At 34.8% G+C, this 20,507-nt stretch overlaps 3 protein-coding genes across 3 annotated transcripts; 1 reads left to right on the top strand and 2 right to left on the bottom strand.

Annotated features, from left to right (window-relative positions):
- Positions 1-11: 11 nt before the first annotated feature.
- Positions 12-2,746, bottom strand: LOC106348764 (protein tesmin/TSO1-like CXC 7). The gene is made up of 8 exons (XM_013788569.3): positions 2,284-2,746; positions 2,059-2,169; positions 1,755-1,932; positions 1,143-1,481; positions 929-1,017; positions 739-833; positions 331-648; positions 12-242 (listed from the first exon to the last, which is right to left on the bottom strand). The coding sequence occupies exons 1-8, from the start codon at positions 2,622-2,624 to the stop codon at positions 157-159; spliced, it is 1,557 nt and encodes a 518-aa protein (XP_013644023.1). The 5' UTR covers positions 2,625-2,746; the 3' UTR covers positions 12-156.
- A 604-nt stretch (positions 2,747-3,350) lies between these two features.
- Positions 3,351-6,590, bottom strand: LOC106348763 (small RNA degrading nuclease 5-like). Its single transcript, XM_013788568.3, has 14 exons — positions 6,343-6,590; positions 6,205-6,255; positions 6,062-6,127; positions 5,808-5,941; positions 5,600-5,712; positions 5,396-5,515; positions 5,256-5,326; positions 5,061-5,120; positions 4,931-4,986; positions 4,785-4,845; positions 4,419-4,686; positions 4,155-4,336; positions 3,791-4,089; positions 3,351-3,671 (listed from the first exon to the last, which is right to left on the bottom strand). The coding sequence occupies exons 1-14, from the start codon at positions 6,442-6,444 to the stop codon at positions 3,548-3,550; spliced, it is 1,707 nt and encodes a 568-aa protein (XP_013644022.1). The 5' UTR covers positions 6,445-6,590; the 3' UTR covers positions 3,351-3,547.
- Positions 6,591-10,036: 3,446 nt separating this feature from the next.
- LOC106348762 (protein EMBRYONIC FLOWER 1) lies at positions 10,037-14,689 on the top strand. Its single transcript, XM_013788567.3, has 6 exons — positions 10,037-10,341; positions 11,011-11,139; positions 11,214-11,395; positions 11,499-12,811; positions 12,897-14,345; positions 14,466-14,689. Exons 2-5 carry the CDS (start codon positions 11,045-11,047, stop codon positions 14,310-14,312), a joined length of 3,006 nt encoding a protein of 1,001 aa, XP_013644021.1. The 5' UTR covers positions 10,037-10,341; positions 11,011-11,044; the 3' UTR covers positions 14,313-14,345; positions 14,466-14,689.
- Positions 14,690-20,507: the final 5,818 nt, after the last annotated feature.

Genomic DNA, 20,507 nt, shown 5'->3' with positions numbered 1-20,507 from the left:
GAACCAATGTATGAATGAAATCTAGTGCATTAGCACTAATGTAACTGTTAAAAAAGAGTTTTGTTTACCAGCAGGAAAAAAAACTTAAATCTAATCTGATTTTCATGTATATGTGACATGATCTATGTTAAAGAGAGAATGGAGTTCCCTAAAGCATTACCCCAAACTTGAGTCTCGATGACTTTGCTCTTCATCTTGTGGTTCCTTTCTACTTGGATTTGTGTTGGTTTTGATATTTGTTCCTGCTTAATCAATGTCTCCAAATTAGCACATCTCCAAGCTCGAATTGGTTTAACAAGTATACAGTCTCTCATGCGATAATCAGCTTACCTTTTATGCTCCCACGGTTTGAGAGCTGAATGAGAAAGTCCCTGAAGCTCGACAAGATCTGTCTTTCTTTCTCTAAGTAAATCTCCGAGCTTGTGTCTGCGTCTTCTTTCTCTTGGCTTGTTTTCACCCCGGCAGATGTCTCTTTCTCTGATGTTATTACATGTTCATCATAACACATCAATGCACGTGTTGCTGGAGATAAAGGCTTCTCGTCCATTCTAGTGGAGTCAAGGACACAATCTGGAGAGTCATTGATCTCATTAGCATCTCTCTGGGCTGGATCAAGTGAAGGGTCTTTCTCATGTTTCCTCCTTTTGTCTGTTTCCATATCAGAAATTCTCTTAACATATATGTCTTCTTATATGAGGAATATACTCTCCTCTATGTCTAACAGCATGAGATATGTACCTGAATATTTATTTGCTACATCTAACGATGTTGCAACCAAAAGCGTACATAGGTCTTTGACATGACGCGGCTGGATAGTATTTGACAGAGACGACCTATAGAAGTAAACAGTCAGATAAATCCTTAAGATGGTATCACGCTAGTTTTGAATGTGCATATCATACAAAAGGAAGGAGTTGATATCGCCAACCTGTAAGTACATGTGGGAGATCCAGACACTGCTTTGTTGTTAGGGATTGAAAAGAGAGAAGTGTCACCATTCCTTATAACGCGATTCACCTAGTTGGAACAGAAAAACACACAAAGAATCATGCTTTTAATGCAAGAAGTGAACGTAAAGAGTATGAGATCAACATCTAACCATCACATTTAACACAAGGGATCGTATAGTTCGGAAATTTTACCGCCTGATTTTGGACAAGGTGCGGAACCGCAGATGAAGCGTCCTTGCTCTTTCTCTTTCTTGATTCAGGAGTGTTCAGAAAACCAGACGTGGAGACGGCGCGGCTGAGAGCAGCATTGGTCGTCTGTTGTATGTAGGTTTCTGAGACATGATGCGATCCATGGAGAAGGGCACTTCTTTCTTCGCTTCCTTCAAAGTTCTTGCAATCCTGGCATCTACAATTCTCTGAACAAAAGACATTGGCCTGGTAACACTCGCAGTACTTCTTGAGGCATCCTGATTTCTTGCAGTGGCATCCTTTGCTGTGCTTTCCAAGAATCAGGAGTTGGCGCACATCCTCCTACAAGCCAGTATGAGATAGTCCCCACACCGGAGATTTTACAAAATTATCAGCAAATGAATAATTTTTTAAAAAAGATCGTTGCTTGACACTTTCTCTTTGGCAGTTGATAACAACATTTGTCACTGGGAAACAAATTTTCAGAGCATTAACTCAAGCTTTCAAATGTTTGTTTTAGTGTTTAACTCCTAACTAATCAGGGGTGACGTTAAACATTTTGGGAGATAAAAAAAAAAATCATTTAAGTATTAGCTAAGTAACAAGATCACACACCTGCAAATCATTGATTCCGTGAGGACTACCAGCAATCTTAGGCTTGAAGGCATCAGGATTGCGCTCTAAAGTCCCGGTGATGGCTTCTTGTCTTGCGGACTCATTCTCCAAATTGTTTTGACAATTCACGCAGTTGCAACCATTGCAATACGATCCCGACGCAAAGCACTCACAATACCTGTACACATAATAACATCAAACCTTCAAAATTCAAAAAAAAAAAAACTATGGTCTAAGTCATTAAGTCTCTTTGATCATCACCACAAATTACAAAGGCTTTTAATAAACAAAGATGCACACTTACAGCTTCAAGCATCTAGAAGCTTTACAGTTGCAATGCTTCTGCTTATTCGGAGTCCCGTCCTTGGACTCAGCTTCCGTACGCTGCCCTAGTGGTGTCAGAGGCTCTTGCTTGCTGCATAAACAATCAAAAAACCTTAACTAACTCCATCGCACATTCTCCCCAAATCAAAAACTTCGAATCAAAATTTGAAAACTATAATCAATGGTTTGTAAATTGTAATCGTACCTCACTCGGCACTTCCCCAATGGATGACCAAGCCGATGCATCGGAGGTTTCTGTGTCGTCGTGGCATCTTCCGTCGCTGATGGCTGCCAAGATCTAACCGGCTCTTCCAGCGACTTCACCCCTAATCGATGTTGCTCCTCGGTACCTGAAGGCTGCGAAGGCAAGTCTTCGTCTCTTTGATCTTCCAGAGGCGACTGCGAAAGCTTCTTCTCAGTTTCCTGAGAAGAATCGATCATCTTCGTTTCCACAGCCGCAGCCGCAGCCGCCGCCGGGACGGAGAAGTCCAATTGGTGCGCCAAAGGGTTCTGGTGAGAACTCAGATCATGATCCGATTTCTCCATTAAGAGGGAAAAATTCAAACGGAGGATCAGAGAGATTTTTGCTGAAGGCTTCAGCTGGAAGAAGTTGTTTTTTTGTTTTTCAAATCAAATCGTTTGCTCTTCGTCTCGAACTCTCTAAGGGATATTTTGAATAAATTGATGACCAAATCTAACGGCTGAGATGATAAGGGGGTTATCAACGGTTTGGATCGTTCGATGTAGGTTGTCTTGAGGATACTAGCGGAATTTGGCGCTAACGGTGACTCTCTGATTGATATATATACTGTGAGACCGTATTTATACGTCGCATCCTAGATCTTACACATAGATTCCCAAAATACATTGGTAACTAAAGATAATAACATTACAATAAATGAATATCTTAATATTGTTATTTAATAAATAAAATTAGTTTTTTTTTAATTTAAAAACCTTTTGAATGTTTATCTTAAATTTTGAGATACTTTTTTGTTATAATGTTAATGTTGTAAATTTGTTACCTTTTTTACAACTCATGTAAGATTTTTGTAATGAGATGCTCTAGCTGTTTAAAAAAGATAGAAGTTTTTGAAATTTTTATTTTTGTTTTCAATACAAAGCTTGTTTTTTTTTTGCTCATATTAATTAAACAAATTAATATTAAAATGAATTGAACCATTTTGAAATCATGGTACTAAAGAAGGTTTTTTGGTATTATAAATTTAATTCTTTAAAATGTGTAAAAATCACAAAACTGAAAGAGAGAAATTGTAGTCTATAACCATTTAATCATTTAAATAGCTCTCTGAAAGGCCATAAATAGAAATGCTTGTAGAGTAATAAACCAATTATGTTAAAGAAGAATTAAAATTTAAAATGACTGAACTGAAGCTAACGAATGTCTCTATTGAGTGCTCTGCTCATAAGGTATACAAAGGATAATTTGGGCGACTGTGTGTGTATGCTTATTGCTTGATACCTACAAAACAGAGCGCTACTTCGGCTTGTGCCTGAAGCTCTTCAAGAACCTTCACAACTTTCTCACGGCTAAACTCATTTTCACCCTCGTCTATAAGCATTTTCCGCACTCTTCATGCACACGATAAAGAAACAGACAGTAAAAGAAATTCAATCAGATCGCAAACTCAATGTCACATTGTATCTATTGTGATATTGTATCTGTTTCTTGAACAAAGTGAGATACAAACCTGTGTACAATGGATGTGTCTCCATGTCCGGTACAAACTATAAACATTGCATTTGTTGGTAATGCTGCGTGAAGGGCATTGACTCTTTCATCCATCTTCTTTAAGATCTCCTTCGTTTCAGGTGAAACCTTGCTTTTGCGGCGTTTCTTGAGGCCTGAATCATCATCGCTACATGTCAGCAACGAGATCTTCTCTGCTAGTCTGGAATTTAGTTTCTCTGGATCATCCGCTCTGTTCTGGAAATGTGTATTTAGTTCTGAGAATTGTGTCCAGACGAATTGTGATCCCCTCTTCTTTACCTAGAAGACACACATGCATTAACTCTTAGGATGATGAGCATGGATGGATTCAGAAGGTTTTTTACCTCCTTCATGGCCTTTGAAAGTGCTTCGTCATCAGAAGAAACTGGAACTGAACTTGATGACTCAGAGGCATATCTCTTTACAATGTTGATACTGTCTACAATACAAGTGGTTTTCCTGCTCTCGTTTAAAATGTCAAGGAGCTTCTTTCTCATCATCTCCGGTGGTGAACCAAAGTCAGGTCCTAGAGGAAGCCAGAAAAAAAAAGAAAGAAAATCACTTCAAAGGATACAAAAAAAAGAAGAGAAAAAGATTGAATCTCTTACCATACTTTATCTTCATTAGTGCCAAATCCATGGCTGCCTTTGCATCCTCTACGCTGTCATGTCCGGATTCAGACATCTGTATCTCTCTAGCAAGAAACTTTTTCGATAGAACTCGAAGTTTAGGTTTATAAGATCCAGACCGTGGATGCTTGTATAGCACTGAAGTGTCAATCACCAGGTTATGAGAGATCTTCAGAGAATACAAGTCATTCTCCAAGGAGTGTCCGACTAATACTGTCTCTTCGAAAACCAGCTTTAAGAACTCTTCCTGAACATAGCAAACAGCTCTTATTTATACTAAACCGATTACAACAACTCTTCAACCCAAACCTCCTAAACTGTATGTTAAAAGGATCTTGTGAAAACCTGAATATCTTTAATAGTTGTTGTTACTCCCTCCATCATCTCAGCTGTTATTCCACTGTACCTGTAAACCGGATACCAATAGTGTTCTTTAGGCATGCCTTTTAAGACGTACTAGAAACAGAACAAAGTATATCAGCATGGCTTACATTGTAAGGTAATCTGTAATATGGTTTGTTGGCTTGACTAATTTATCTAATAGAACCTGCACTATCATGGCAACTTAGTAACAGTAAAGAAGAAAATCGGAAAAACTTAAAGAAGTAAGGAAGAAGATACCTGTCCATGGATATCCACAAGCGTCACTCTTGTCAACTCCAAACCATCTTTTGTGGTACACTACGGTGAAAGGAAATGAAAACCAATCATATATTGGTTTACAAGATGATTAAAAACTGTCTATATGTTTTGACAAAGTCAAATATTCTCACAGAGCATCATTATTATCAAAGGCTAGAGAAGATAGTTGTTTACCATCTCGCAATCAAGAGCCAAAATTTCATGGGGAGATGATCTTGATGGTGCAGGAAGTGTAGAAATAAACTCTGTATGACGAAAAAAACAACAGCTTAAACATGATTAAGCTGTAGTTCTTAAATAGCTGGAGATCGTACCTGTCTTAAAATTGTATCCATTTTGTTCCATTTCCTTTTGACTTAGAGTGTAGTATGAAACAGGGAATGGTATATCTTTTGTGAGCTCTGTGAATGATTTACCCACCAGATTGCATGCTTCTACAAGCGAAAGATGTTATCTTGCTAGGGCCTTATGTTAGGAGAAAGATTGTTAAAACTGAAACTCTATATATTTTCTACTACCTGGCTTAGATACCAGGAGAGGTAGTTCCACTGAATGAGTAAGAGTTTTCTTCTTCTTTTTACCCTTGCAAGTAAGTAGCGTATCGATCGTCTTCATCTCATCAACTACACAGCTAACACAATGAGAAGAAAACCAAAAGAATGTTTTACCAACAACTAATCAAAAACAACTGTAATCAATAAGCTACAAGAAATGAGAAACACCAACCTCAAAGCTAAAAGCGGAATAGGATTGCCACAGCATGATTTCAAATTAGCAAGTGCCTTAGACTGTGATAAGTACAAAGCTGCATCCAACCCAGGAAGGTAGAGCATGACAACATTTGGAATCAGAGGCTTGTTCTGCCAAAAAAAAAAAGAAGAAGCATATTCCGTTAATATCATCTAATTACACATGTAAGAAAAAGCCATCAATACATAGCTGTCAAGTTTCAATTTTGTTGTTGGTTGTTAGTTCGTTACCTTGATGAAAACCCAATTGGGCATATAGCCTTCTGAAAGAACCCATGTCACAAGTCCCTGAACATCCTGTTTAAACCCACATCAAGATTATTACATTATTATAGACTCGAACTAGAATAGTTGTATTGACATGTGAAACATACTTGTAAGTTCAATGTTGTTTCGGGACTCTTGAAAACGAGTTCTGGTTTGGCCTGCCCAAGAAGAAGAAGAAGAAGAATCTAGATCAAATCAGAGAGACAACATAAACAATCAATCGAATCATGGAAAAAGGTGTTTACTTCGGGTCCATATATATCGAAGAAACTGTTCCCGGTACTGCTCTTGTCGCTACCGTCGGCACTATCTTCCACGGCGTCGCGCTTTCGCTTCGAGGACGTCATTATTCAGACGGAGAAAAATGAGCCAAGGGAGATCGCACGCAAACCACTTCCGCAGTCGCGTAGCACCGTGGTCGCCCTTTTTATTCGCCGCCGCGCAAATTGAAGGATCCTTTTTTAACCTTATTCGTCCAAAAAATTAAACTTTAAAAAAAAAATATGTTTTAAATTATGTCGTTCTTTTCTAAATATCTGCCCTGGACAGATGTATAATTTTGTGGTTTTGTTTAGTAAAATAATTGATCATCATATAAATTCAAATTCCGCATAATATATGTTATTTATCAACAAACACAATCACGTAGTAAAAACTCTCTTTCTCTGAATATTGCATATTAAAATATAAAAAAATCCACGTAAATTTAAAACTAATATTATAAAATAGTAAAATAGAGAAATATATATAAATTAATATAAAAATGACCAGTATTGTTATAGTGTTAATATTTAATTAATAATAAAGACATGTACAAAAGTTTAAAAGTAGTATTAATTATTGAAGTTAAATATATAGAAGTCAATGTATACCTAAATAGTAAATGTATGTACGTATGCTCATCCAAATTTGGAAGCATCCTCGTCAACAAATAAAGTGGCAACAGATCAGCATTAAGGAAGTAGTTGTTTGAAGTGTAGATTGTCATTACAAACACTCCGATGATGACGCAAATTTGAATCCTTGGAGGCTCTTAAGCGCACTAGTACAAATTTTAGTGAGTATTATATAGATTCGAGTTGCTGTAAAGGAAAGAGTTGTCTTTGCAGGCGCTTAAGCACACTAACTCAAATATGGTAAATATTTGTATATATTGATATCCTCCTGACAAGACAACTAGTTATAGTCTGTACTTTATGCAGGGCCGGCTTATTACGGGGGCAAGCGGTGCGACCGTTCCGGATCCAAACCCGTGTCTCCCCGTTTAATAATAATTAAGGGGTCCAATTTCTTATAAATCTATATTTTTATATATAAAAAAATATAAATATAATAAATAAAATTAAAAAGGGCTCAAAATTATTTGATATGTATATAGTTTTATTTTCATTACAAAATATACAAAATATTATTGATTAAATTTTAAAAATATTTTAAACATTATCTGCATATAAATTTTAGATAGTAAAATTTTTTTTTTGCCGTATGGCCCTTAACAATGTTGAGCCGACCCTGCCTTTATGGCTTTGTTCCTACCTTTCTAGATGAAGTACACGGTAGTATCAGCTAAGACAGCTGAACGGAGTTCCAGATCGAGTTTCTAAAATTTCAACGCAAAGTGGTGATCCCATTCTTCCGAAGGCAGAGCAGATGCAATCATAAGTTAATCAGCATATATACTAACATGAGCTTTATATATAACAAATCTTTGATTGCTCTAATATTTTCCACACAGAGATGCCTGGCCCTAGTTTTCACTAGTACAAACTCTTCCCCCAAAATTTAGTGATCTAAGATTATCTCCAACCCAATTCTATTTATATCTCTATATTTTCTCCAAAAATAGAAAACTCTATCATAGAGGTGAAAATAGTCCAATGTATGTCTTTATAATAGAGTTCTTCTATTTATAGAGGAAAATATAGAGATATGTTATTTTCACCTCTAAATATAGAGGTAAAAAGTAAATTTTCTCTACATTTTTTTCGTCTATATTTTCCTATAAAATAGAAGAACTCTATTATAGAGACTAGAGACATGTACTGGAGCATTTTCACCTATAATAGAGATCTCTAGAAGAAATTATAAAGGTATACATCTTCTGCTTTAAGACAGCTACGAACTTGCTTTGAAATGGCTGAGAAGAACGATTCTAACATCATCTACGACGACCTAAATGCGCTCTATATTGTTAACACTCCTATACTAATGACAAATCCTTTTTAATACATAACCACACAAACGGACTATATATAGTATAGGTCTGCGACGCAAGAGGATATATACCAAATACTCTGAGTGGTGGTGCGTTGAGCACGTATACGATCATGCATGCAAGAGGATATATATCAAATATATTATATAGTATATGTGTGTGGTGTGCGGAAGAACCTTTTTTTTTATCAACTGGTGTGTGGAAGAACCAAAAATCAAATTAGAGTTAAAGGAGGTGATGTCACATGCAAGTCTTTAATGATGCCATTGGTGGTGGTCGTTCTCCTAAACCTCACAGTATCTCTCGAGAGTCAAGACCCCCAATCTCCATATATACAGTATATATATAACTTAATAATATGCACGTATGCATTGTTGATGAAACAGAGCATGAATTTTACACATATCGGTAGAAATTCTGGGTTCTTTAAAAGGTGTGTATTAAATGAAAAGATCGATTGGTCGAAGATAGGATCATGACTCGTGAAATTATGAGTCATGACTATAAATCTCTTTTTTCTCTTACGACTTGTATTGTGGTGAGTTTTGAATATAGGAAAAATGATGAAATCAAATTTCAAATCCAGGTTTCGAAATTTGTGTGAAATGGATCAATACATCGCTGTGTCACTAACTTTCAAACCCATATCGATTTGCATCAAACAAACAAAAGTGATCTTATGTGGGCAAAAAGACAAATAAAATACAGAAGATAGGGAGGGATGGGAAAGTGGGTTATATTTTCCTCCAGAATATCTGTTTTTAACATGTAAAGAATTTGAATCCTTTGTCAAAAACCCATATATATTATTTTTTTAAAAAAATTGACAATGACACTAAGAAATATCAAAATTATAATATAATTATACAAATATAATAGTAGGAAGCAGAGCTAATATCAATAAGTTGGTTTATATATATAGAAGACGTGAAAGTAGAGAAAAAATGTTTCTAAAAAAGTGTTTTAAAATTCAGCGTATCATAGGGTATCCCAACGAGTGGGGTATCATGTGATGATTCCACCACACCGATATAAATACACTTACTGAAAAGAGAAGAAAAGAAATGATAAACAAAAACTAACTCATGTGAATCATCTCTCTGAAAAAATGAAACAATTGTATTAGGGTTGTGTACATTTCTCATTAATTTACCGATCAAAAGGGCTTTTCTAGGGCGCCATTATTTATATAGTGTCTCTTAGGGTTTATTTTATTTTATTTTTATCAAGCCTCCCCAACTATCTCTCGCTCCTCGTGCAACACACGCTCCAATGTCTTTCCACCTATGTGCCTAGAAGAAGCCTCTCGGATCCGCTTTACAACTCTATATCAAACGAGCTGCCTGAGCTATACACGCGCCTAGGGTTTTTCTCTTTAGGACACAGCCAACCCTTACACTGTTTGGTTCGGTTTGGTTGTAATAAGAACCGCTCATTATCGTCACGTGTTGATTTTTCATTGGTCACGTATGCTTCCACCTGTCCCATCAGACAGAACACAGTTTCTAAATAAATGTTTGTTATAGAAAAATATATATATGAAAATGACAATCTTATTTTTGTCGAAATAATTGTTGTCAGTTTATAAATTTAACGAAAATGAATTTGTTTATTTATTTCGCCTGCATACATGGCCGTTAAAATGCTACAAGATGGGCTTTTTCTTAATTTTTTTTAAAATGAATCATTTTTTTCTGAAAAATATGCTGTTTATTTAATGAAATACCAAACCCTGGTCTCAAGGATAAAAAAAAAAAAAGGAAGCCAAAAGCATTTCTCTTCTCTCTCTCTTATCCCTCTCGCGAAGAGACACAACAACACTTCTCTCTCCTCTTGCGTGAAAGCTTAGGGTTTCTCCAAGATTCGCACTCAAATTATACCCATCTCCAGAAGAATCGATCCTCATCCCTTCGGTAATCTTCTTCTCCACAAGCTTCTCTATCGAATGATACAGTTTCCTCCCGTCGCCGTGGAGAATCGAGCTGGATTTCATAACGACGGTCTGATTCCTTCGTCTCTGATTACCCAGGTGCGTGTTTCCGACATAAAGTCGTTAACTTTGGTCGTTTTATGGTGTTTACGGTTTAGTAACGACCGATCTTGTCGGAAAGGAGTGGGGGTTTTGTCTGATTTTGAATCTTTGAGAGCATTTCGCTAAAGCTTTAGTGTTCATTGTTCGTCTCGCGAGTCGCTCAAAAATCAGAACCCAAATATTAATGATGGGTTGTCTTTTGTTTAGCGAATGCGATTAGTTCTGTTATTATTTGCTAATTTTGGTTTCTAATTTCGATTAGTAACCCTAATTTGACTTTTTTAAAAATATTATAAATTTAATTAATTATTCTCGGAGGGGTTTTTTGTGGAAGAAGATGATATTGAACTCGGTCCGTAGATAATTTACTCGTGACACTCAAGAAAGGTCGCATCTTTGTGTGTCTCTCAAAAACCCTAATTTTAGGTCGGAGTTACATCTATTTGTTTATCTAGAATGAATAATTGTTCGTGGATGTGACCCACAATATTAAAATTGGTTAGGAATCAACATTGAATCCGGCTATGGTGAAGATTCTTGTTCTTGATTTTATGTGGACCTAAGGGCTCTTAATCTCCTTTGTGCACTAGAGTATCTTATTCTTATGTGTTGTATTCATTACACTATATCATAACAAGATGGTAACATTATTCTTATTTGTTCTAGAACAATGTGTTAATGAAAGAGTGAAGCACCCATCATGGAACCACCCGTCAAGATCAATTCAATATCAGTAGATCTAGCCAAGGCACCTGATGAGATAGACTCCGGGAAATGCGAACATTTCTCCCTACGGTAAGCAAATGATTAACGTCAGCTGTTTGATCTTTGATTCAGTGCACTGAGTTTAATTTTATTCCTAAATACAGTGGATTTGTTGCTGAGATCGGTGGAAGAGATCACAGAAAGTGTTGGCCGTTCTCAGAAGATAGTGTTGAGTTAGGGAACCACGAAAGCTACTCTCTTCCTTCTTTATCCGTTGTGAAGTCTAGGTGGTGGCGTTGTGGGAGCTGCGTCAAAGATATCAATGTCAAGAAGATCAATGACAGTGGTATAACCAAAAGCACATCACTTGCTAATGTATTGTTTCATGTTTTTTCTTATGTAAATAATAAATATTGAGGCTTTGTTTTTTTTTTTTCTTTTTTTGGCAGATTGTGGGTTGCAATCACACTCGAGGTCTGTTAAGGAGAAGAGCTTTAAAGCTGGCTCTTCTGCAGTTCCAAGTAGAAGAAGATTGAACTGGCTTAGTGTCTCTGACAAGAAGACAAAGAAGAATCAACTAACTGCAGCTACGTTGCTCAAGAAAGTTGGCCGCAGAGGTAAAGATGCTTGTACCAATAATAGCAAAGGTAGCAAACTCGCTACTCCAAAGCAGGTTAAGAAGAGATCTAAAGAGAGCAGAGAGGCGGTTAATGGTGGAGAAGCTTTCAGATCATCTGATATTGCTGGTGTGGTTGATGATACGCCTGATAAGGCAACCAAGAAGAATGTTATGTCTAGTCATCATGTTTTGGAGGAACGTGATAACAATGTGTCACCACAGAGTAGGAAGCTTAGGAAAACTAGGAAGGTTCGTCTACTCAGTGAGTTGCTGAGTACTAAAAGCAAAGAAACTCCGTCAAAAAGCGAATCATCCAGAGGTAGGAAAAGAAAGTCTTGTGGAGATCATGAAGATTGCACATCTGCGGAGATGACCAATTACGCCAGCAGGATATTAAGCACAATGGGAAACAAAACTTCTGAAAACGCTTCCAAGAGTTGTGACTCTGGTGAAGAGTCAAGACCAAGTGGTGAGAGCCAATCTACAGACAGCGGATTTAACAAAGAGGGAAAGCAGAGAGACAGCAGGTTACAGGTTGTTGAAGCAGACACTGCACAAGTGAATCCTTATGACTATGCCAGTCCTGTTCGCTCTTCGTTTTCAGGCAAGGAGATGGTTCCTTGTCCTCTGCATACTCAAAGAACAGAGAGAGAGGACAAAAAGAGAAAGAGGAAAGCTCCTATAACAGATTACACTAAGAGTACTATTATTACGTTTAGTAACAACAACATGGATGATGGGAATCTAGTTCAACCGAGAAAGCCAGATACTCTATGTCCGAGAACTACAATGCCACAATCTACTCGAGATTTCTTGAATTCGAAATGGCTTGACAACTCTTTTGACAGAGACAAATATACCCCTCAGTTTGATGATGTTAGGCCTTTCTTTCCATTGCCTTTGCATGACCCAATGCACTACAAAGAAGGTGATGGTGCGATGCTGAAAGGTATAGAGACTAACCATTTCCGAAACTTTGGTTCTTCCTTTAACTCCACCAATGCGGATGCGTGCTTGAGAACTGGAGTTAATGTTAACTTCAGCAGCAACATAGATACCTTTAGTTCATCTTCGCTGTTGACTGATAAGCTAAGACACACCTCTTCTACCGAAGTTCCATATGGTTCTTGTTCTCTACAAAAGGTATCTTGTTCTTGTTTACATTGATTTTAGATCAATCTCTGTATATTATTGTTATTTTAAAGAGGTTTTTGCTTTTAATTTATAGGATATCTCCACGGGACATGGCAAGGGCAAGGCATCTGAGCATATAGATGACATTCCCATGGAAATAGTCGAGCTAATGGCAAAGAATCAATACGAGAGGTGTCTTCCTGACATAGAAGAGGACAAACAGCCAACGACTAGCGTATCCAAGAATGCTCTGTTGATTGATCTCAATGAAACATATGATAACAGCATGGACAACAACAACAACACAACAAGGCAACCAAAACCTCTTGTTAAAAATGCTTGGAACAGCGACGCCGCCGCCACCAAGGAAGGACAGTTTATGGCTGGAAGGCAGTGGATAAGCAGTGTGCCTTTCGGGGTTGGGAATACTCCTCTGAGCCGAGATAACCAATCCAGCTCCATCCAGTTTTCAAGGCCTAGTAGCCAGTGGATAAGTAGTGTGCCAGCAACTATGGCTACTAACCAACAGAACCCGTTTAGGGTGCTGCGTGCGTGTAACACTTGCCAGAGTGTTCAACAGCAGCAGAGTAGAGAGGCTTCTCCTCGTCCTGTTTGGGTATCTTCCACACCAGCTCATCATAAACCAGTTTCTCTAAACATGCAGAAGTTTATGGATGAGTCAACAAAGGTGGAGAATCCAAATACAAGGAACCTAAAGTTTACTGATAATAACGGGAAGCAAAAGCTTGGGTTTGAAGGGGTTAGTAGCAGACCCTTGGACACTTATTCTAATGAAAGTAGCATACCAGCGATGCACCTGCTGAGCCTCATGGATCCGCGGCTGAGGTCTAACGTTCCCGTTGATCAGAGCCGGAACACTACCTTTGCGAAGCCACCGGTTCACCTGTCTCAACCAGGGGACTCCGCAAAGCAGTGGCCGTTTGATCTTTACAGCAAAAGAGTTGTAACTCCTGAGACTTCTCGTGGAAATTTAGCCACCATTCCACCGGTTGGGACGTCTTCAATATCGTTTCAAAGTGAAAAGACTTCTGACTTAAGATTCCAAGCTTCATGGAATCATCATCAGGAGAAAAAAGACAACGAGTTTTGCCCAACTTACAAGAACGGTTCTCAGCAGAAGCAGGTGTTTACAAGCAGCAGCAGCGATCCAGTGAGGTTCCAGCTTCTTGGAGCATCAGATTCAATGAAGCTGCCTCTCAAATATCACATGAAAGATAAGGCCAAGAAACACAAGTCGAAAAATCACAACTCCAACGTCTCTGCTTGTCCTCCAACGAGCACCACTTGTGGAATTTTTATGTGCAGCGTCAGTAGAAACCCAGCTGAATTCACCATTCCTGATGCGCCTGGGAACGTTTATATGATTAAGGGTGAAGATCTTAAGGTCAGCAAACAGCCGAGCTTCAGGAAGAAACAAAACTTGTGTAAGCAGGATGCATTGATGCAAAACAAGACCTCTTTTGCTCCTCCTGGTGCAGAGAATGCCTGAAGTATCTGATTTGGGAGTTCGTTTTTTGGTCAGGTAATTTGACTAGTACCAGTTTACAACTCTTGAAGATCACTACCATTTAGTACTATGGTGTCCTAGCTTTCTCATGTCCATTTCTAACAAATTGTTTTTGATATTTGGGTCCAAATTCAGTGTGAAGCAGGTAAAGGAACAGGAGAGAGGGGCATTGTAGATACAGAGAGACACGCACCATTCCTCTTTGCTTTCTTATCATAGAAGATTAGTATCTCCTCTTGTTTCTTTCCAGACAACTTAAAAGACTTTTTTTTGTATGTTTGATGTCTCATCAAGTTCGAGAATTGTAATATGGTATGTCTCATCAGGTTTCAGAAGTAATAAAATACTTTCTTTATATCTATATTTTCTTAAATGAAAAATATAAATTTGTTTATAAAGTGATTTCATTAAAACCAATTTACACAAATAATTTTGATATTAGAAAAAGAAATAACATTTCTTTTAAAACATAATTTTAAACAATACAAAAAAAATTCAAACTAATAAAAATTCAGAAAATATGATTTTATTTACAGAGGCTTAAAAGCATTAAAGGTTTAATAGTTGAAGGTTTAAAAACATAAAGTTTTAGTTGTGGGTTTTCGTTCCGATTTATAAATAGTTGGGGTTTAAATCTCTAAAATATCCATTAATTATAAGAACCTCGTGTCGTTTTCGTGATTACATGAAACACTGCGTTTCGATTTAACGGGTCTCCGTTAAGAAAAAATGATTTTGTAAACGGAAGGTTAACGTCATTAACGGTTTAATAGTTGGAGGTTTAAAAACATAAAATTTTAGTTGGAGGTTTTTCATCTGATTTGAAAATAGTTAGAGGTTTAAATCACTAATAACCCTTGTTTTAATTGATTTTCTGATTCTTTGTTGAATAATATTATTTGCAGATTATGTGATTCATGGTTTTACTCCCGTCGGACGTGCTAATCATTACATGTCATCTTTGAAAGCAGATTCCATTGTGAAAGTATATTGTTTTGAGGTTTCTATGTGCTCAAGCATGTACAAGATAACTGATCATTCATTCCTCATTTGTTTCATCTCACTAACCATTATTGATGAAGTCATCACGGGTGCTCCTGAGAACAATCTCCAGTCAAGATTAGACTGTTCGAAATCTCCAAGTGATTGCGAACACAAACCTAGAACTCTCAGGTATATTATCATATTGCATATGAGTTTATATTACGTTTGGATATCATAACTGATATTTAGACTCGCAGATGTGGTGGAAAAAATCGTTCTGTCCAGGGTTCTGACCTCACCAAAGAAACAACTCGAGTCGTTATCCGTCTCCTCGTTGATTCATAAGAAACAATCAACACATAATTTTCTTTATATTACTGTCTATATTGTGCTAACATCAATAATCAAAAATATTTCATACCCAAGATTTGTGGTCGTCTATTTATCTCTCTTACTTATCAATGTATTTTTACACAAATCTTTATTTTACAGCTTAAAAGAAACCACAATAACCCAAACAATCAAAACACCAAAAACTAGAATCCCAAAAAAGACGAATCATTAATGATCACCTCTCTTTTTGTTTAATCTTACGAATAAACTTCAAAACACATATACCAAACCAATCAACTCAACTAAAACTCAACGACACATACATTGAGCCAGCTAAACAAATTCAAACTATATGGCCAACTATTTAACAACAAACTTACTTTCGCAGATGCTTACGAAAAAGACAAAGACGACAACAAAAATCAGTGAAATTACCTAAACAAAAAAGCAGAATAAGTTTTGATTTTTGTTTACATATTATCCATCAAATAAAAGAGAAACAAACACAGCCACACCAGCAGATACAAGAGACAATCCCAACAGATACAAAGACGGCAACAACATCTCCACCTGCTCACTCCTCTTGTCTTATGAAAATAGATTACATGCTCAATGTCAACAGACCAATGCTATTGTTTTCTTATGAGAAATACATATATTCGTTTTAAGGTCCAAATACTAAATGTCACTCATTTTATAGTTATTTATACAAGTCTTCATGTATTTTTTTAAAATGTCCGGTAAAAGCAACAAATTTAAAAATAAAAAAAACATATAACCAACATAATAAGAATAAAAAAATTATTACTTAATACACACAACTTACACAACTAAACTGGAGAAAAAATATTCATAAACAAAAGGTACTCTCAACAACTTTAATATAATTTATGTAATCTCAACAGTACAGATAACAAATTAAAAAGATAAACAAACAATAAATCTCAGTGACACATCAAGCACCACCACGAACTATATCAATCACATTACTAACACAGTTTAGTCCTTCATGAGTAGAGAACAGTGCATACACAGTTCATCATCACAACTCTAACCCTATAACAATAAAAAACTTGAAAAACAATGATCAACCCAAAACACAAAATTCACATCTACAATAACCCTAACAAATATTGAGATGAAACAAGAACTATGTCCACAACCCCGCGCTTGCGCGGGGGCAATGCCTCTAGTAATTAAAATACCAAAGCAAATCTGAATTCTCATTTTTAATATTATTTAAAATAAATTTTAGTTTTCATTCAATAAATCAAAGGCATAAAGTTATTTTTAATTTATAAAATATTTTAATTATTGTAAAAATATTGATATGCGTTCATGAGCTTCCAAAAATGTATTACCTATTTATGTATGTAACTTCCTATTGAACATCACTTTATTTTATAATATATTTTTAAAAACATCAACATATAATTTGATAAATATTATAAAAATACATGCACATTTAAAGGATAAATAAAATTTATTTGATTTGACTAAGTTGTAATAAAAAATAATTATATTTCATTTGAATTTGAAATAATATATGTAACTCAATATACTCACAACATGAGTGATTTGACTAATCTAACTTATATATAAAATCATTGATTTAAATACAATAAGAATATATAATTTTATAAGAATAGTAATTTATTTTATAAATATAAATCATAGGACAACTCAAAACATATTAAAATGAAAATAAAATATTAACCAACTGTTACAATTTAGTTATTTTCTAAAATTTATATATATGCATGAGACTTCAGAATATTATCGTTATATTAATTTATGTAATTTGGAATCAGACACTTTAGTTTTTTTTTTTATTCTAAGCACAATATATCTGAAGTTATACATAATCTTCATAAAATATATTTACATATTTAAGACAACAGCCTCCTAAATGCAAATAAGAAATTAATGAAAATTTTAATATATTTACAATAAAAATATTATAGTTGAATTCAGAGATGTAACCCAAATTACCCAAATGATAACTAAATTGACTGTAAAACAATAAAACTGATTAAATATAACATATATAAAATCATATGTAATATTAAAGTAATATAATATTATAAATATAAATGATGCATATAAATTATAAATTAATTTAAAATTAAAGTAAATAGCAATCAATTAATTTTACTTCGAAAATATTTATGCACGGAAAAATCGCTTAGTAAGTTAATATATATTATCATGCTATAATTTTATGAAAATATTTAAGTTCGAGGCCTGTCATTTTGCGTAGGCCCAATTGACTTATTTTATTTATGTCATCTAGTTGAAGTGACAATTATTATCTTGTTGTCAAATAATTAAAATATTTAATATATCAATCTGTTAAAGGTAAAAAAAATCAACTGTACCGTACGTTTCTCTTTTATGTTTCTTTTCAAGACCATCTCCAATTGTAATTTATATTTTTACTCTAAAAATATAATCTAAAAACAGATGAAAGTTTTGCTCTAATGGTCGCTTGTATTTTTTGCTCTAAAAAATATTCCAAATATAATATTTTCTTATTTATTTATTAATTTATTACAAAATTCTTAACTTTCATAATATTAAAATTTATCCTTCCATTTTTATTTAATATACTATAACAATTACACTATTTATACAACTAAATTATTATTTAAAAATTAAATTTTATTACAATACATAATTATAAACAAACAATGTACTAAACATATTATTTAAGTGTGTAAATGTATACTATATAATTTTATTTTGGTGAATAATAAAATAATATAAAACTGAGGAATCATTTTGCAAGGAAAAAAATCATTCTAAAAATAGAGTAAATGAACAATATTACTCTATATTTGGCATATTACTGTTTATTTCTCTATATTTGATGCAAGATATTATTGAGGTGATTTTTATTCTATATCTGAAGTTAGGAAAAATAGAATATCACTAGAGATGTTCAATGTCTGTACTGTGATACTGTCGCCAGTGGTTCACTATTTGTGCCACCATAAACGAGTGACTTGAATATTTTTTTTGTTTTGTTTGGTTTGGTTTTGTTCATGTGTGTACAAGTATAAATAATGGTGTCGACGTACGTACACATGACGAAACATCAGAACACCAGCGTTCGCATTTACTTTTTACTTTTGTGCTTAGACCATGATTAACCCGGCGTTCTTAGACTGGGGTTCTTAACAAAAGTTAAAAAACGGTTTCTTAACTTTTAACTGAAAAAGCTAAGAACCGGTTCTTAAAATCCTTATTTAAGAACCGGTTCTTAGTTTTTTTAATTAAAAATTAAACTTTTGTGCTTAGACCATGATTAACCCGGCGTTCTTAGACTGGGGTTCTTAACAAAAGTTAAAAAACGGTTTCTTAACTTTTAACTGAAAAAGCTAAGAACCGGTTCTTAAAATCCTTATTTAAGAACCGGTTCTTAGTTTTTTTAATTAAAAATTAAAAACCAGTTTCTTAACTTCTGCTAAGAACCTAATTTTAAGAACTCCGGGTTAATCATGTTCTTACCGTTGTTGAGCTTAATTGAGCTTAATGGCCCACTTATTGTATGTATATTACTTTATTTAGTTAATTTTGTCAAAAGACAAATTTTTTGGCTTTTTGACTTTTGAACCCTGTATAGATCATGTTAAAAGGCTTATAAGAAAACCGTTAGTGCTGTATTAATTGTTAAATCATCTAAAATAATATAATGTATTATATATAACATGCATAAAAATTGAAGAGAGATATAATGAATGAAGAGAAGTCATCAAAGATATTTTATTCTCAATATATCACAGATTTTATTTTTATTTCGTTGCACCTCTCTTTTTTCTTCTACCGCTTGTTGTCACGATGAAAGCCTGATATTGATATACAGTATTTGTTTCTTCACAGATTCATCTTGAAATTATCATAAACATTGCGCTGCGGTGGTCGAAATGTCTGTTCTTTTATATTATTTTAAAATGATGGTACTGTGCCATCATATCATTCAACCACCGTTGCAAACTTGCAATGTCATTCCGAATTTTAATATTCTTATAAAATGGCTTTTAACAAATTGAAAAAGTCTTATAATAAATGAAATAATGTTTAGTTTCTTGTCAACTCTGCAATAATAGATATATAAAAATAGTTGTAAAACAAAGATGCATGAATTGTTTCTTGATAACGAGCATCGAACAAATTTGTTTTTCAACAGTTATTGACCATTTCTACTTCTCATTATATATTCTTGAAATCTATCTCCTCCCTGGAGATAGAGTGGACCGTTAAATTTTCAGTCATCCCTAAAATCCATGACTCATCGATTATTCTTTTTTTCAGCTTGGCTTTATGACACACATATCAAATACTCCCTAAGAAAAAGGGTTCACAGTTTTTCACTTGTACTCCCTCTTCCTTCCGATGGTAAATTAAAGCGTCCATGCATTCTGTTGGTAAATGCTATTCATTTTTTTATGTTCCCAAATAACTATTGTTGTTTCCTATATACCTAATTGCCACATAGAAGAGGATAATGATTCATCTATTTTGGAGTTATAACAATACAATAGTATAAATACCTTAAGTATTTACTTCAATGCCAATAATCAAAATAGACATTGATATCTGAGGTTTGTTTTTAGTCCGTCTCTACTCAGTCTCTACTCAGAAGTTATAAGGTTTTCTAATCATCATATATGACAGCAAAGCTTGCAAGGCTACTAAAAATATTGCAGATTTTGAATTTGAGTCATTGGAGATTCTAAGAGCATTATTTAAGAACCGGTTCTTAGTTTTATTAGTTAAAAGTTAAGAGACGGTTTCTTATATTCCGGTAAGAACCTCATCCTAAGAACCTCCAATTATTCCGATACTCTTAGGTTTAAA

The sequence above is a fragment of the Brassica napus genome, chromosome C7, assembly GCF_020379485.1.
Source record: "Brassica napus cultivar Da-Ae chromosome C7, Da-Ae, whole genome shotgun sequence".
Lineage (NCBI taxonomy): Eukaryota > Viridiplantae > Streptophyta > Magnoliopsida > Brassicales > Brassicaceae > Brassica > Brassica napus.
Note: the sequence above shows the minus strand (reverse complement) of the source record. Positions and strands in the feature narration are given on the sequence as shown.

Coding starts and splice junctions, on each gene's coding strand:
- LOC106348763 (XM_013788568.3), bottom strand. CDS start 6,444: ATGACGTCCTCGAAGCGAAAGCGCGACGCCGTGGAAGATAGTGCCGAC. Junction 5,942..6,061: donor CCAATTGGGTTTTCATCAAG/GTAACGAACTAA, acceptor TTTTTTTGGCAG/AACAAGCCTCTGATTCCAAA. Junction 4,987..5,060: donor TTGTGGATATCCATGGACAG/GTATCTTCTTCC, acceptor ATGATAGTGCAG/GTTCTATTAGATAAATTAGT.
- LOC106348764 (XM_013788569.3), bottom strand. CDS start 2,624: ATGGAGAAATCGGATCATGATCTGAGTTCTCACCAGAACCCTTTGGCG. Junction 1,482..1,754: donor ACGGAATCAATGATTTGCAG/GTGTGTGATCTT, acceptor ACTGGCTTGTAG/GAGGATGTGCGCCAACTCCT. Junction 243..330: donor AAACCGTGGGAGCATAAAAG/GTAAGCTGATTA, acceptor TTGATTAAGCAG/GAACAAATATCAAAACCAAC.
- LOC106348762 (XM_013788567.3), top strand. CDS start 11,045: ATGGAACCACCCGTCAAGATCAATTCAATATCAGTAGATCTAGCCAAG. Junction 11,140..11,213: donor TGCGAACATTTCTCCCTACG/GTAAGCAAATGA, acceptor TCCTAAATACAG/TGGATTTGTTGCTGAGATCG. Junction 12,812..12,896: donor GTTCTTGTTCTCTACAAAAG/GTATCTTGTTCT, acceptor TTTAATTTATAG/GATATCTCCACGGGACATGG.